The 12,567-nt window shown below is 48.5% G+C and overlaps 1 protein-coding gene across 1 annotated transcript in view; it reads right to left on the reverse strand.

The window, feature by feature from the left end:
- Positions 1–723: 723 nt before the first annotated feature.
- The window catches only part of FGF12 (fibroblast growth factor 12), a 78,693-nt gene continuing 66,849 nt past the window's right edge, over positions 724–12,567 (reverse strand). The window contains 3 exon segments of the mRNA XM_070754189.1: positions 724–1,246; positions 1,248–1,294; positions 7,400–7,598. Of these exon segments, the coding sequence (XP_070610290.1) occupies positions 1,175–1,246; positions 1,248–1,294; positions 7,400–7,598 (318 nt within the window). The 3' untranslated portion in view covers positions 724–1,174.

Consider the following 12,567-nt stretch of genomic DNA (forward strand, 5'->3'; position numbering starts at 1 on the left):
ATTACAGACAGGACTTAATTCCGGCTCCTTCCACTTCTGTCCAGAAACCCAAAGAGCCCAGAAAAGGGAATTTCCCACCTGGATGGCTTCCATTTTGCTGTCGCCTTTCTAGTGCCCACTTTGCTTCCGGAGCTAGAAGTGACATGTCGCCTCCACGGAAACGGCTGCTGGTCAGGGAACTGGCTACCAACAGGGTTTTTGTGGCAACCCTGTGGTCTGCCAGGTGATTCCCTTTCTACCAGCCCTCCCAGTCGGTCTGGACCCAAAATTGTGTCACCAAGCTGCTGTGGTTCAGCTGGCCCTCCCCAGGGTTTTGGGGAAAAACCATCCGCCGCCCTCCAGCTCACATCTCCACTCCCAATGGATGTCCTTATTTTATTTTATTTTACTTATTATTAGAGTTGGAAGGGACCTTGCCGGTCATCTAGTCCAACCCCCTCCGTCATGCGAGTCCTTTGTTCATTGTGGCGTGAGGATGGGCCCCAGCACGAATCCAAAAGCTCTGGTCCCTGTGGCTGACCCAGGCTGGATCTTGCCCGAGTCCCTTCCTTCTTGCCCCTCCGCCTTATTCGCGCCCAGGGCTGCCTCTCCTGGCCCCCCCTCGCCCCCTCCCAACCCAAAGGTCCTGCCGTCTCCGATTTCGTTCCACTTTCTCCCCATCCACAAAGAAAGTTCACATCTCCAAAAGGCAAATCTGTTCTTTATTTTTAAAGATAACACCTTTATTATGTATTTATTATAGATAGATAATAATTTATTTATAATAATAATTATAATAATAACAACAATAATTGTTATGCAGAGTTGACCAATTCCCCCATCCAAGCATAGTTTCGAATGTAAATGAGAGTCCCGGATGGATTCTATATTCGATGAAGCTCTCCTGGCCTCCACACTCGGCTGAATATACATTCCCTTCCCAGGGGCGAAGTGTGCGTGTGGGTGTGTGCGAGAGAGAGAGTGTGTGTGTGTGTGTCTGGGGGGGTGTCTGTTTGTGTATGCTGGACTTTGTCCCAGAGCAGGAGGCGCGCACCGCCTCAGCCTACGCAGAGAGAAGTCGCCCATGGATCTTGGCTCCAGCCACGCTGGGGGTGGGGGGGGGCAGAGGGCAAGTGGCAGGGAGAGCCCCCCCCCCGAGAAGAGGAGGGTGTTTGGTGGCGGGCACTTGGTCAGGCTATGTGGAGTCCTGGTTGACCACTTTGCCTCCGTTCATGGTGGGCGTCCCTGAACTCTTCCGGGAACGGGCTTTGCTTCTCTCCGATCTCATGCAGAGAAGGTTCTCTATACATGCACACTGGGAGAGAGAGGGGGGGGGGAGAGAGGGAGTCAAAGCCTATGGGACCCACCAGCCCCCCCTCCAACGCACAGCCCCCTTGCACCGCAACTTAGCAGCTGCCCACCCCCTGCGCCCCACCAGGAGGAGTACAAAAACCTCTGTGGCTGAGCAAGTCCCCTGTGGTTAGGAACACGGGGGAAGAAACAAGGGGGCTTTTTAAAAGAATAACAGAGCTGGAAGGGGCCTTGGGAGGCCATCTAGTCCAGTGTTTCCCAACCTTGGCCCACTTGGAGATATTTGGGCTTCAACTCCCAGAATCCCGACTGGGGAATTCTGGGAGTTGAAGTCCAAATATCTTCAAGTTGCCAACCTCCCCCAAAGCAGGGGACCCTCCACCAATGATGGGGGAACCTTTTTTGGTCCACGTGCCAAAAGTGTGTATCTACCTGTGCTAACATGGGCACAGTCCCACCCCCATCCATGCGCATAGAAGCCACTGAAGCCTGGGAGGTGAAAAAGCGAGCCAACTGGGAGTTTCGGAAAAACAGATTTTGGGTTTGCCGGTTGTGCACTCCGGGGGGTCCAGGGATGCTTCCTGAAGCCTCAGTGCGCAAAAAACCAGCCCAATGGGCCACCCAAAGTTTGGGAAATGGAAAAAGACGTGGCCTTGCTAAGGGTTTATAAAGCTGAACTAACCCTTCATGTGATCTTGATTCTATGCCTCTCTTTATACAACCAAGGATTGTGTTAGCTTTTGGGGCTGCTACCTCTCGGGGCTGGTTCTTGTTTAAGTGAACATCCACTAGGGACTCCAAAGTCCATCTCCCAGGTCCTGATTTTTCACCAGGTGTCACCTAATCTGTACTTGTATCTTTGGGTTTTCCCTCTACATTAAATTTAATTTTGTTGGGTGGGGCCCATTGTTCATGTCTGTTGAGGTCATTTTGGATCCTGAGCTTGTCTGATGGGTTGGCTGTTCCTGCCAGTTTACTGTCATCTATAAATTGGATGAGTTCCCCTTCTATCCCCTCATCTAAGTCATTGATGAAGAGGTTGAAGAGTAAGAGGCCTGAGTGAGAATCTTGTGGTACCTCACTACTTCCTTCCCTCCATGTAGATTTAGACCTGTTGAGGACTACTCATTGAGTACAGTTTGTCAGCCAGTTACAATCTAGCTTATCAAGAAGTACCATAGTGTTGTGGTCTACTTTGTCAAACGCCTTACTAAAGTCTAAGATGATAGGTAGGTGTGGCCTTTCTTATTGCATTTGTTTGTGGTTTGTGAAAGTAAGTCAGGTAGTCCTTCACTTACAACAGTTCATTTAGTGACCATTCAAAATTACAACGGCACTGAAAAAAGCAACTTATGACCATTTTCCCACTTTATCTAATAGTAGATTATGGTCTACTTTATCAAATGCCTTACTGAAGTCCAAGTAAATTAAGTTGAGAGCATTCCTCTGGTCCACTAATTTTGTCACTTTGTCAAAGAACGCAATAAGATTAGTCTGCATGCTCTGTTTTTGACAAACCCATGTTGGCTTTTGGTTATTGCTTTGTTTGCTTCTAGGTGTTCATTAATTTGTTGCTTTATTACCTTTTCCAGAATCTTCCCTGATATTGAAGTCAGGCTGATAGGTTTGTAGCTTCCTGGATCTGTTTTTTCCCCCTTTTCTTGAAGATGGGAACTACATCGGCTCTTTTCCAATCCTCTGGCAGTTCCCTGATGCCCCAGAATCTTTGAAAGAGAGAGTTCACTGGTTCTGAGATCTCGTCTGCCAGTCCCTTCAGAACCTTGGGGGTGTCATCCATCCGGCCCTGGAAGTCCCATGGCATCAAGGTCCTCAGGATTTTCATGCAGTCCTCCAACTGCTGGTGGCACTACCTCTCAAAGCAGGGAAATCCACCGTTAAAATTGCGTGTTGTGTTAAAAAAGAGAAGAAGCCTTTAGTCTGTCTTCTCTCTTGCAGGAGTCCATGTCATTGGGTCCACTTGTGGGTCTGGTCTTTGGGGAAGAGGAAGGCAGCTTCTTCCTTGTGCACTTGATGAACATCTTCCATGCTTCAGTAGACATTCATTCATCTTGATTATTGCAATGCACTCTGCTTGGGGGCTACCCTTGAAGAATGGTTGGAGATTTCAACTAGTACAGCACACAGCCCCGAGAGCCGTGTTGGCCGTACCTAGCTTTTTCCACATTAGTCCAGCACTTTCACGAGCTGCACTGGCTGCCAATCGGTCTCCGAACACAATTCAAGGCATTGGTTATCACCTATAAAGCCCTAATGGCACTGGACCAGATTATTTACAGGACCATCGTCTGCCTCACATGTCCCAACAACCGGTTAGGTTGCACAGAGTTGGCCTCCTCTGGGTCCCATTGGCCAAACAATGCCCGACTGTCAGGTCCGCAGGGGAGAGCCTTCTCTGTTGCGGCCCCAGTCCTCTGGAACCAACTCCCATCGGAGATTCATACCGTCCCCACTCTCCTCGCGTTACAAAAGACATTAAAAACACATGTACACCATGTGTATCAATCTGGGGGTCTGTGATTGATAGTTCCGCTCCAGGCATTAGTATGAATGAGGAATGATTGTTTTTGTAGTGGGTTTTATCCATTTCTTCTAATGTTTTAGTTGTATTCTATTTTTAACTGGTCTTTTTTATTCTTGTAAGCCGCCCCAAGTCCGCGAGAAGAAGGGCGGCCTATAAATCTAATCTCCTCTTTAGGCTAAAAAAGCCCCCAGAATCACAACTTTCATCAAAGAAAGGAGAGTCCAATCTGGGCAATTTTAAAAGCCCTGCGGACTTCAACTCCCAGAATTCCCCAGCTAGCATGGAATTCTGGGCGTTGAAATCCACAAGTCTTATCAAGTTGCCAAGTTTTGGAGACACAGCCATAGAGGGAACATCCTTCAATTTCTATGTCACCCAATTTGGACGATCGATAAATACCCAATTTAGCTGTTTGTCTCTCAGCTTTTATACTGAGTTTTATGATTTAATTTCCTGACACTGTTATCGATCTAAGCTCCCCGAACATTTTATTTTCAGTCTAAGATGTTGGGTTTTTTTTAAACCCTCCCAGCTTTCTCTACGGTTGTTTTTTCCAACCACCCCATCTGGCTCTTCCATTGGGGCTGGAGGAGGCGTTTAAATGCATCGACGTTTGGGGGGGGGGGGTGTCTGCCCCCTCCCTCTCTGAGTGCCACCCGGTTAATTTGGTTATTGAATTAACCGGCTCTCTTCCATGCGCCCTCCAACCATAAATTGCCAGGAGTGTTTTGGGGGATTATAAAGAGAGGGAGGGGACTTTGTCCTTGGTGTCACCTCTGATGGCCGATTAGACAGGCTGCAAATTCTGCCCGTGTTGCAGAAGGAATCGGCCAGGCAGGCGGTGTGGTTGCAGGATCCAGTTGGTCTTTCTCAGCTGCAGCTGCTCCAGAAACTGTTTGTTTATTTGCCAAAATGTGTATGAGACAATAGGTATGGCATAAACATAAAGAGAAGCAAAGTAGGTATAGGTAAATTTGGACAATAGGGCAGGGACGGCAGGCACACTGGTCCTATCTAATAAATGACAATTTATGCACACCCCTTACCGGCCTCTTATGAACAGGGAGGGGTCAACTGTCGACAGTCTGGGGGTTTGGGGGTTTGGGGAAGAAAAGGCAGGATGAGGTAGCGCATTCCAGGCGTTGGTCACTCTAGAGCTAAGGTCATATTTTCTGCCGTTGAGATGGAGCAGTTTGCATTGAGTTTTGAATCTATTGTGTCCTCGTGTGTTGTTGCGGATGAAGCTCAAGAAATCATGAACAGACAGACAGGACATTGTGACAAATGATTTTATGACCTACATTTAGATCAGGTTGAAGGCGACGTAGCTCCCCAAATTTCAAGCCTGGTGGCATAAAACATTCTGTTGCAAGCAGAGGAGGGGGGGGCTCTTCTGGTGAAATGTTTCTGGACTCTCTCCATTGTACTAATGTCCATATGCAGTGCGGGTTCCAGACGGCTGAGCTGCATTCGAGGATCGGTCCGGGAAATGGTTTGTATGCTCTGGTTAGCGGTGGTGTAATATTGCCAGAGAAGAAGCTACACAAGATTAGATTAACAACTCTTGTGCCTTTTTGGCAATGTTGTTCGAGTGGGCTCTGGCACTCAGGTTGGTGGATATGAGTAGTCCAAGGTCTTTGAGAGAGTGAGGGTCATTCACAGGGTCATATCCTCCAAGTTTGCATTTTCGGTTCTGATTCTTTTTGCCAATATGTAAGATGGAGTATTCATTGGTTGAGCTTTGAAGTTGCCGGTTATCAGACCATTGTGATGCAAGATCTAGATCTTTTCAAAGGGTGGAAGTGCTTTAAAAAAATATAATAACCTGGACTGACAAGGGGGGAGGGGACATAATCGAAACATTTAAATGTTAAAGGGTGAAGAAATAAGGTCCGGGAGGGAAGTGTTTTTAATAGGAAAATGAACCCAAGAACAAGGGGGCACAATGTGAGGTTAGTTGATCAGAAGCAACGTGAGAACAACGTGAGAAAATATTATTTTACTGAAAGAGTGGTAGATGCTTGGAACAAACCTCCAGCAGACCTGCTTGGTCAATCCACAGTAACCGAATTTAAACCTGCCTGGGAGAAACATCGATCCATCCGAAGATAAAATAGAGGAAATAGTACAAGGGCAGATGAGATGGACCAGGTGGTCTTTTTCTGCTGTCAATCTCTGATGTTTCTATGTTTCTGACCCACATCTCCAAAGCTTGCAGAATTTTTGTGATGTGTGGATTGGTGGCCTTCAAGCCATCCTAGGGTGTTTTGAATAATACAACCACAATGGATGCCAAGGTTTTACGTTGCTGAGTGGTGAGACCTTTGCAAAGGGCATTTTTCCTCGCTTTAAGACCTGCCGTGCCACCGTTGTTAAGTGAATCACTGCCGCTGTTCAGCGAATAGGCTCTTCAGTGGATTTCTCTTCCCTGTTGAAGATGGTTAGGGAGCTTCGACTTGTTTTACGACCTTCCTTGCTGCTGTTAAGCGAATCCTCACAGTTGCTGAGATGGTCGTTAAGCGAATCCGGCTCTGCCCATTGATTCTGCTTGTCAGAAGGCCGCTAGAGGGGATCCCTGACCCCGGGACACGGCAGGCCGTCGTAAACACGAATCAGATCACATGATCACGGGGGTGTCACAACGTTAGGTAATTGTGAAAAACGGCCGTAAGTCACGCTTGTAACTTTAAATGGTCACTAAGTGAACTGTTACTAATCAAGGACTATAGAGAAGGTGTCCTCTACTTATGACCACAACGGAGCCCCAAATGTTCATCACTAAGCAAAGTGGTTGTTAAGTGAGCTTTGCTCCGTTTTACAAGCTTCCTAAGTGTCCTTTCGCCTTCTGAGTCTTTTCTTTTGGCTTTCTACTTCTTATCCCACCCTCCATTTTGGGATTTCCTCGTGGTCTCCCATCCACAGGCTCAGATTTCATCATGAGAGGATTTAACCCCTCCCCCACCCGCCTCCCCATGCCTCTCAAGGGGTTAATTCGGAGGTCTCCAAACTTGGCAACTTTAAGACTTGTGGACTTCAACTCCCAGAATTCAACAACTCCAGCTGGCTGGAGAATTCTGGGAGTTGAAGTCCACAAGTCTTAAAGTTGCCAAGTTTGGGGACCCTGGGATTTTACTCATAAATCTAACAAATTAAATTAAATTAATTGGAGGAGCCCCTGGAACCAAGCGGCTTCGGCAGGCCTCCGATTGAGGTTCTGATTCCTTTCCTTCCCTGTGAGTGACAGCTGTCAGAGCACACCCGCAGGAACGGACCCCTGCAAACTGGGTTCCCAGATAACCAGCAAGGACGAGCAAGGAACAAATGGCGTCGCCACAAGGCCCCAGCTCTTCGGAGTTTCTCAAAATGCACAAGGACCCAGGCACAAAAATCTCTTGGTGGCCCCCACTCCCTTCCGGGCTCAACAGCCCTCTCCTCCAAGTCAGGTGTGGAAAGGCCAGGGGGAGAGCTTTTGTGTAGCCCTTTAGCTCGCTCAAGTCAGTGAGCCCAGAAGAGTGACCGACACCCCCTGCCCCTCTCCCAAGCCAATGCCGCCCCCGCCCCTCGTACCTTCTATGGGTTTGGGTACAAAATGTGAGGAGGCTTTGGTCTTTTTCACCCGGTTGCCCTTCATGACCTGCCCTTCTTTATTCAGCCCCAGGAACCAAGCCCTCCCCGATTCCTGCTGCCGGTACAGCGTGGAGGAATAGATCACGTAGTAGTTTTCGAAGACCGACTCCTTGAACTTGCACTCGGGGGTGAAGATGTCCTGGGCCAGAGAGCAAAAGGGGAAAAGGGGGGGGGGAGAGAGAGAGAGAGAGGTGAGCACATCAGAGGCCACAAAACCCATCTCGCACCGTTCGGATGGGTGGAGGATGCTGTCACAGGAGGCAGAGGCAGATTTGGAGGAGATTTGGGGATGGGAGGGTTAATATATGAGCAGAGGAACCCTTGTGTTTACTGAGGTTGTGCACACACACAAAAGTTTACATTGAGATTAGTTGTGAATAATTACTCAGCCGCACACACTTACCCTAATTTGAATTAAAAGTTTACTTAGAGAAATAACATATTCAGATAAGCAGTCTGTACACATAAGAAGTCAGAATAACAATCCAAATATGATTAGTTATTACAGTTTTTCTTACCAGTTGTCTTTGTAACAATCAACAAACAAAGACGTGAAGCTTAAACCCATTTAATCTATATAATACATGACTACAATACAGAGAGATTGCAGAGCAAACCTAACGGTGAGTAGCCAGACAAAGAGAAACAGAGAGGGTGACTCAGAGAAATAAGCTATAAACTCTAGCTCCCCCTTGTGGCTGTCTGCAACACCTGCAGTCGATATATGGCCAACCCAACAGTTAAGGACAGAGTCCTGAGAGGGGGCTTGAGGACCTCCAGGAAAGCAGGAGAAGGTCGCCTGGGGGAGGTCCGTCAGCAGCCCCCAGCCGAACCTTGCCAAGGGGCCACCAAGAACCAAGGATCCCTCCTGCCCTGCAACCTCTAGCAACCTACTCAGAACGGAAGGGCTCCTTGGTGCTCCCGAGTTTGGTGGGTTTCTTGCAGAGGTTTCAACTCAAAGCGTCGCTATTGAGCACTGCACACCCGAACAACTAGACACAAGAACAATTTTTTCCCCAAACACAACCCCCAATTGTGGTGGGCTCACGGCCAGCTCCTCTGGTCACAGATTTTGAACCAGATGAGTCAGTTCCGTTGGAGCATCGGAGACCTGTGTGGCTCTCGGGAAGGAGGGGGGGAAGCTAAAGGTTCTGGAGAGGTGGAGGCCCCCCAGTGCCTGTGGAACCCCCAGCTAGGGTTTGTCTGGGTCGGATGAGGAGAGGAGGATTAAAGCCGTACATGGCATCGGACCAGAATACAGTAATACCTCATGATACGAACTTAATTGGTGCAAGGAGGAGGTTCGTAAGACGAAAGGTTCGTAAGACGAAACATTGTTTCCCCTAGGAAACAATGTAAAGTCAATTAATCCGTGCAACCAAAAAACCCCCCGCAAAAAAACGGCTTTCGGCGACTGCTAGGAAGCCGCGCGGCTGTTTTAAAAGGTGACAGCCGGCCTGGGGGGCTTCCCAGCACCCACCCGAACCTGGGTTCGGGGTTCGGGGGGTGCTGGCAAGCCCCCCAGGCCGGCTGCGACCTTTTAAAACAGCCGCGCCGCTTCCCAGCTGTCTCCCGAAGCCGAACGCGGAAGTTCTGCTTTAGCGTTCGGCTTCAGGAGACAGCTGGGAAGCGGCGCGGGTGTTTTAAAAGGTCGCAGCCGGCCTGGGGGGCTTCCCAGCAACCTCCCGAACCGAACCCGGGGTTCAGAAAAATTTTGCCTCTTCTTACGAACTTTGTTCGAGTTACAAACCGGCGTTCGGGAGGCTTCTGGGAAGCCCCGCCGCCCGGCTGTCACCTTTTAAAACCGCCGCGTGGCTTCCCAGCAGTCTCCGAACGCCGGTTCGTAACTCGAAAAAAGTTCGTAAGAAGAGGCAAAATTTTTCTGAACCCCGGGTTCGTATCACGAGTTGTTCGTAAAACGAGGGGTTCGTATCTTGAGGTACCACTGTACCTCCGGAACCACCTTCTACCGCCCAAATCCCAGCGGCCGATAAGGTCCCACAGAGTTGGTCTTCTCCGGGTCCCATCAACTAAACAATGTCATTTGGCAGGCCCCAGGGGAAGAGCCTTCTCTGTGGCGGCCCCGGCCCTCTGGATTCAACTCCCTCCGGAGATTAGAACAGCCCCCACCCTCCTTGTCTTTCGCAAATTACTTAAGAGCCACCTGTATCGCCAGGCATGGGGGAACTGAGACACCCTCCCCAGGCTTTTACATTTCATGTATGTTATGCGTGTGTTGCATGGTTTTTAAATGATGAGGTTTTTAAGCTGTTTTTTAATATTAGATTTGTTTCCATTGTAACGTTGTTATTATTATTGTTGTGAGCCGCCCCGAGTCTTTGGAGAGGGGCGGCATACAAATCTAATAAATTATTATTATTATTATTATTATTATTATTATTATTATTATTATTATTATTATTATTGATCCCATCCTCAATGCGTGGGTGCGCAGGATTATAGCACCGGCTCGTATTTGTAACGTTTGTGGGGTCCCTGCCATCACACAATTCTCCTTGGTGAAGATTCACCTAACAACTGTTGTGACTAACGTAACCACAGCATTGATTCACTTAACAGCGGTGGCGAAAAAGGTCGTGTGATGGGACCAAATGCCCGAGATGAAGAGTCTGGTTTATTTTAATTTTTATTTGTTTGTGTGTTTGTTTATTTATTAGATTTGTATGCCGCCCCTCTTTGTAGACTCGGTTGTTGGGCCATAGAAACCTGGGGCCGTAAAGCGAGGACTCCCTCGTATCTCTTATTTTGGGGAGGGGGGGCTGTGTTCCTCTGGCATGACGTCCCCCGGCCAGAGTCTGCAGATCAGGAGGAGTTGCAAAAATCCAGGATTGAATGAATGAAATGAAACGATTAATTATTAAATTCCTCGCTCAGCTGCTGTTCGGGAGGCAGAAAGTCAAGCCAAGGGCAGGAAAAAGAGGAGAATAAAAGGAAGGGAAGCACACACACACACACACACAAACACAAACCCCCTTCCGTTCCTTCTAGGCCACCCTTTGAAATCCTGGTTGCAGGAACCGGGTACTTTGTGCAGCAACCCAAGTTTGTCCAGGGAGCTGCTGAGTTTTGGGCTTTTCTGGGGAACCAACTCAGCCCATTTTCAGGGTTCGGGGCCAGAAAACGGGGAAAGCCTCAGAAACAAGACTGCGCAGGAGAGGAGAGGACAGATTGACAGGGTTGGGAGGGACCTTGGAGGTCATCTACTCCAGCCCCGCCCAAGCCCCACTTCTGACAATGGCCGTCCGGTCCCTTCTTGAAAGCCTCGAGTGATGAAGGTCCCACGACCTCGGAAGGCCACTTCTCTTCCACGGGTGGAATCTCTCCTCGGTCACTTCCCCACCACCTCTTGCTCAGCCCAGACTCCAAAGAGCTGCCCAAAGGCCTCTGGGCCAGGTGAGTGGCAGGAGGAGGGGAGGCTGGGACATCTGTCTGCCCCCCCTGCCCGTCTCTGCCCCACAGAAAGTCAAATCCCCCCAGGCTGAAGGCTGACGTCCAAGGCTGACGTCCTGGGCTTTGCCAGCTGCTGCTGCTCCCTTGTGGACAAGGCTGCCCATGGGGTGGACGGGAGGAGCTTGCTAGCTGTCTACACGCATGTGTGTATTGATGTATGTATGCATGCATGCATGCATGCATGTATGAGCGTGTGCATCCAGGCATGCATGCATTAGATTTTATTTATCTGCTTTCTGTTGCCATCCATCTCAGAAAGTGATCAATCAAGCGCTGGAATAGAATAGAATTTTATTGGCCAAGTGTGATTGGACACACAAGGAATTTGTCTTTGGTGCAAATGCTCTCAGTGGACAGAAAAGAAAATTTATCTTTTCTTTATCTATCTACCTACTTATCCATTTATCTATCCATCTATCCATCCTCTGTCTGTCTGTCTATCTGTCCATCCATCCATCCATCCATCCATCCATCCATCCATCCATCCATCTATCTATCTATCTATCTATCTATCTATCTTTATCTATCATCTATCTTCATTTATTTATCTACCATCTATTGATTATCTTCTTACTTACTTTCTTTCATCTATCTTCTTCCTATTATCTTTCCAAATACACTTGGAATACAGCATTCAGTTTTGGCCAGTGCAGAGAAGAGCAACCAACTGGAGGCTAAAACATATGAAGAACGGTTGCAGGAACTGGGCCTGGCTGGTTGAATGAAAAGAAGGACCAGGGGAGACATGAGAGCAACCTTCCAATATCTCAGGAACACAAAGAAGGAGTCAGGCTATTCTCCAAAGCACCTGAGGGTAGAACAAGAAGCAATGGGTGGGGAACTAAACAAGGAGAGAAGCAACTGAGAACTAAGGAGAAATTTCCTGACAGTGAGAACAATTAATCAGTGGAACAGCTTGCCACCAGAAGTTGTGAATGCTACAACACCGGAAGTTCTTAGATAAGATACTGGATAACCATCTGTCTGAAGTAGTGTAGGGTTTCCTGGCTAAGCAGGGGGTTGGACTAGAAGACCTCCAAGGTCCCTTCCAACTCTGTTGTTCTATTCCAAATCTAAAATTCTACTTTTCTCTCTTTCTATCTACCTATCTTCTATTGGTCATCTCTTTTCTCTCTCTCTATCAATCCATCAAATAAAACAACCAATATAAAAAGAGGAGGAGGAGGAGGAGGAAGAAGAAGAAGAAGAGATTATAAGGATGACTGCTGTTATATAATTCCATAGCTCTGAAGGAAGCCAAGTGAATGCCTCTTGACTTGGCTGCAGCTCTGTCACCGCAACCACACCCTGCACAAGTCTCCCCAGTGAGGCCCTGTCCTTCTGGAGCCCTCTGTCTTCCAGCGCAGCACCCGTCCTTCCCCCTGACAACAACCCTGCAAGGCAGGAGAGACCGAATGCGAGAGAGACAAGAGAGGCAGCCCAAGGGGACCAAGGGGTGGAGAGGTGCCATGTCTGGGTGTTCTGCACATACACACACACACACACACACACACAGAGTCTGCTCAGCCCGGGGGAGGCCTCTGTGCAAAGCTCGGGACCTGCTGGGCTTTGCAATTACCCCAAAAGGCCCTGGGGGTAAGAAGCGGCCCTTTAATTTAATTGGCAGGGCCGCCAGC

The sequence above is a fragment of the Erythrolamprus reginae genome, chromosome 5 (genome assembly GCF_031021105.1).
Source record: "Erythrolamprus reginae isolate rEryReg1 chromosome 5, rEryReg1.hap1, whole genome shotgun sequence".
NCBI lineage: Eukaryota > Metazoa > Chordata > Lepidosauria > Squamata > Dipsadidae > Erythrolamprus > Erythrolamprus reginae.